Source organism: Protomyctophum bolini (genome assembly GCF_963924005.1).
Source record: "Protomyctophum bolini genome assembly, chromosome: 9".
In the NCBI taxonomy this organism is placed as follows: Eukaryota; Metazoa; Chordata; class Actinopteri; order Myctophiformes; family Myctophidae; genus Protomyctophum; species Protomyctophum bolini.
Window position 1 is genome coordinate 8,987,370 of NC_137870.1, and position 4,959 is coordinate 8,992,328.

A 4,959-nucleotide genomic window follows, 5' to 3' on the forward strand; every position below is an offset into this window, starting at 1 on the left:
TTCCGACTAGTGAAAGTGTAGTTATTGAGAAAGGTCAGGGTAGAGGACATGTGTTAGTTAGTTAGTTCGTTAGTATAGTTATTGAGAAAGGTCAGGGTAGAGGACAAATTATTCAGGATTTCAATTCGAATACAGAAAAAATAGCCGGTCTACAAGCTCGAAACGCGTCGCAAGTGCGATGCGTTTTATAGATCGGCTATTTTTCCTACGACAGGACTGGAGTGAGTGTGGAACTATAGTGTGGTGCTCTCCATCGTCAAAGTTGCCCACCCCTGAGCTATAGAGGACATGTGATAGTTAATTAGTTAGGTAGCTATTGAGAGAGGTATATAGGGGACAGCAGGTGTCCAGAGAAGACGCGAGGTCAGGGTACAAACAGCAGGGTATCCTGGGTGTTTTATTGAGCGAGGTTGGGGTACAGTGGGGTGTTTTATTGAGCCAGGTCAGGGTACAGAGGGTGTTTTATTGAGCCAGGTCAGGGTACAGAGGGTGTATCCTGGGTGTTTTATTGAGTCAGGTCAGGGTATGGGTATCCTGGGTGTTTTATTGAGTCAGGTCGGGGTACAGTGGGGTGTTTTATTGGGCCAGGTCGGGTACAGAGGGTATCCTGGGTGTTCTATTGGGCCAGGTCGGGGTACAGCAGGTACCCAGAGAAGAAGTTGAGCTCCTGTTTGCTTCCACACAGGTTCCTCCCTGACATCAGCTCCATGTACACCTGACACCCTCTGCTCAGCTGCAGCAACACCACCTATGGACACACAATCATCATCATCATCGTCAATGATTATTATTATTATTATTATGATATATTGTGTGTGTATATAGAGATAGGCCAATTAAGTATCGATCTGTTGCATTTGTGCAACATCGTGAAAATAGCCTCGCTTATAGCCCTATAGCGCTGTGTTTCCTGAGAATCACACCCGTGTGAAGTGAGGGGCGCTTTTATCGTCGTACGTCGTCCGTTCGTTGTCAACGGGAAAACAAAGCTTTGTGTAAAACAAAAATAGCCGATTTGCTCGTCTACATATGACATAGATTCTCCATGCATTGTCAATTGTAATGTTTGTGTGAGACGAAAATCTACACTATAAAATATAGTGCCCCTCAGAAAATGTAAAATCATGATAGTTTTCTTTTTGAGGGGCTATGTCCAGCTTGTGTGCAAACACAGACAGTAACCCATTCTGACCGGGCACCCATTTTGGTGTTAGCATCATGTTATGCTTTACCTATTGAAAAATAGCAGATCTACAAGCTCATATCGCGCCACCGAGTGGCGCAATACGAGCTTGTAGGTCTGCTATTTTTGAAAAATTCGAAGAACGACTGACATTTTTAGAATCTGATCTCAGGTCAGAATGGGTTCATCAGACCAGTGTGTGTCCAGTGGAAACCTCGTATGAATCTGATCTCAGGTCAGAATGGGTTAAATGCCATTGACAATGTTTGGACAATTTTGAGGGTTCGTGTAAACACATACATTGCGGAAACACAAACATTGAAGACAAAAGTGAGGACGCAACTTGTTATTGGCCGGCATGAGATGATAAGAGCGCCCCTCACTTCACGTGGGTGTGATTCATAAAGCCAACCAGCCAAACAAAAGGAAGAGTGAGGCTTTTGCTTTCATGACATATCTCAGACCATTAGGTTCTATGGAAGATGCTTCGTATTCTATTATTGTGAGTTCGACCCATTCTAATATACTACCGTATATGCGTTCAGCACTGGTAGTTGAACTACAACTCCCATCAGTGATCATGGAAGCAGAGTTTTCTACCTGTGTGCCACTGACTGTCTTCCAGTTGCGACCGCAATGTCATTTACTGAAATGAAATCGTAAATGTCCCGTCAGTCAGTCACACAAAATCCCCATACATGGGAATGCCCCCATATATGGTGCCCAGGTCTCGTGACATCACATGACATCAGGGATGGAGATACCTGATGTCATATAGTAAATGCGACCTGCTGTCACAAATTAAGCCCATATATGGAGTTCCCTGATGCCATCAATATTGGCCAGCAACTCTATACATCTGACCTCGGCTCAAACCTCAAACCCTCATATCTCCCTTAGATCTGGATATACAGTATGTCAGAACCTGTTCTGACATTGCATATGTTGATCCTTCCCCATCCACCCTTTCTCTACCATGTCTTCCTTTTGACTGGTACCTGTCCACAGCCGGCCGAGAACTAGAGTTCTAAAAACAGAAAATGGCCCGGCCCTCATCAACAAACAAACCCTGTACACTCAAGAGAATGTCCCCACTACCACCCTTAGATATCCATATATGGAGCTGACCTGTTCTGACATATGTCGATCTGACCCCCCCCCCCCCCCCCATGCCAAAGTGTCAGCGCTCGCCCAGCAGTCTGCCGTCAACGAGGCGGATGCGTGCACGCAACCTCGCCCTTAGGCGTCCTATACTGGTTACCAGTAAGACGCGCAAACGCGGGAAGCGAACGCAGCTGAGACCCTGCAGATCATGTCTGTCTGTCTGTCTGTGTGTCTGTCCCGCTGTTACTGTATATGTGGACCTGGCCCCTTTTGTGCCCATGGAGCTGATGATGCAACACACTCCGTATTTGGACGTATATCGGGACAGACAGACAGACACACACACAGACAGACATGATCTGCTAGGTCTCATAGTAAGTGCTCACTGATTTCGCAATCATTAGTAGTAGTATTAGTAGGAGTATTACTAGTAATAGTAGTTTCATACCTGAGTACCACTGTCTTCCATGTCCTCTCGGTTGTCTTCCCACATAGAAGCCACCACCTCACCGTTCTTCATCATCTGGACCTAAACACATACAGCACAAACATCACACGATCAAACAGGATGTTAGGAGATCAAGGCAAGACAGACATCTTTAGAAGCTTGTTCCATCCACACACAGACAGCACACTCGTATAGGGTCTCTCTTAGCTTATTTAAAGTATACAAGTAAGGGGTTTCCAGATATTTACAAGCTTGTCTCACAAACGGCACAAGCGTACAGTCTCTCTTATCTTATTTACAGACTGTTTGTCTTAGGAGTCTGTGGTATAGAGTCTGTTGGCCAGTCAGTCCGTTGGTGGGGTTGGTGGGTACATTACCTTGTGGTAGAGTCTGTTGGGCAGTCAGTTGGTTGGTGGGGTTGGTGGGTACGTTACCTTGTGGTAGAGTCTGTTGGGCAGTCAGTCAGTCAGTTGGTGGGGTTGGTCGGTACGTTACCTTGTGGTAGAGTCTGTTGGTCAGTCAGTCAGTCCGTTGGTGGGGTTGGTCGGTACGTTACCTTGTGGTAGAGTCTGTTGGTCAGTCAGTCAGTCCGTTGGTGGGGTTGGTCGGTACGTTACCTTGTGGTAGAGTCTGTTGGGCAGTCAGTCAGTCCGTTGGTGGGGTTGGTCGGTACGTTACCTTGTGGTAGAGTCTGTTGGGCATCCCGGTAACGGGGTGGATCCCTACGTTGGAGTACGCTGTGAAGGTGAACACGTAGACGCCCGCACGAGGTGCTGTGAACACACCTGGACGGAGAGAGGAGACAGAGAGAGAGAGTTAATTGCGAACGCAGTGAGCACTTACTATGAGACCAGGTTCTACTAAATGTCTTGACAATCATGACAAATCATAGATGTTTTCAGAAAAAACCTATGTTTCTATGTCAGTGGTCCTCAAACTATTGCATGCATAAGGACCCCAGAATGATATGTATTTGGCCGTCGACCCCCATCTGAAAATATGGTGTTCCAGGGACCCCACCCCCCCCAAAAAAAGCAAAGAGTTAAAAAGTGTTTGCTGTGAAAGAATATATATTCAAAGATTTGTGCCACACTTTCACGATTAAAATAAATAATCTACAAGCTATGAGCTTGTCTTGGTACAGTGGACAGTAGTCTTTAGGGTGGTTGACAGTAGTCTTTAGGGTGGTTGTGTTCCATTTGATATCCAGCACTATCTGCATTGCGTGACCTCAGTATAGGCTACATAGAAACTGATCTACTGGAGATTCTGACTTTCAATTGTACATCCATTTTGTTTTGATTACAGAACAGATTGAACATAACTTTATACTTGCTATACCCAGCATCCCTATTCTGGGACATTCACCACAAATAGCCAATCTACAAGCTCACAAATCGTCTCTATTTGCTAAAGAGTCTGTGTGTGTGTGTGTGTGTGTGTGTGTGTGTGTGTGTGTGTGTGTGTGTGTGCGTGCACCCACCCAGGGCAGGGTTATATCCGTAACCCTGGTTCAGTTTGATGCTGTTGTAAGGGATGGAGATGTTGGTGGTGAACGGCCCGAAGCACTCGCCACTGCTGGGCTCCATGGTGGCCGCAAACGATACTGCAATCTCCTCTACGGGACAGAGACAGAGAGAGAGAGACAGAGAGAGAGAGAGAGAGAGAGAGCTTATTATTATATAAGGAGGAAGAATATTCCCCAAAATAAATCACACCCGTGTGAAGTGAACAGGGGGGACAGGGTCTCAATGTGTGCGTGTGTGTGTCTCTGTGTCTACCTGTGACCTCCTTGACGCCGACCTCCAATAGGCTGATCTGGTGCCATAAGCTCATCATCCTGTGAAAGGTGGAGTTCTCCAGGGCAAACATCTGGTTGGCGGCGCAGCAGCACCCCCTCTGGCGGTTGAAGGTACAGTCACAGTCGAACTTATCGGTGCACGGCAGGGCGCCATCGTGTGCGACTGCATGGTGAGAGAGAGAGAGAGAGAGAGAGAGAGAGAGAGAGAGAGAGAGAGAGATAGAGAGAGAGAGAGAGAGAGAGAGAGAGACAGGTTGAGAGGCAGAGAGAGAGAGAGATAGAGAGAGAATAATGGAGAGTAAAACCAAGTTCAAAGTAACAAGGTTAATAACTCAAATGAAAACTATAATTCAAATACAGTATAGGCTATATATCACTGTAGGCTACAGTAGGCCTATAAGGGAAACTATGCAAAAGTTATAG

General features: G+C 46.2%; 1 protein-coding gene across 1 annotated transcript; it reads right to left on the reverse strand.

Moving 5' to 3' along the window:
- Positions 1–616: 616 nt before the first annotated feature.
- On the reverse strand, positions 617–4,607 carry cbln18 (cerebellin 18; the record flags this gene model as incomplete). Its single annotated transcript, XM_080772144.1, has 5 exons — positions 617–748; positions 2,736–2,816; positions 3,414–3,520; positions 4,219–4,353; positions 4,517–4,607. The coding sequence occupies 5 exons, from the start codon at positions 4,605–4,607 to the stop codon at positions 617–619; spliced, it is 546 nt and encodes a 181-aa protein (XP_080628270.1).
- Positions 4,608–4,959: the final 352 nt, after the last annotated feature.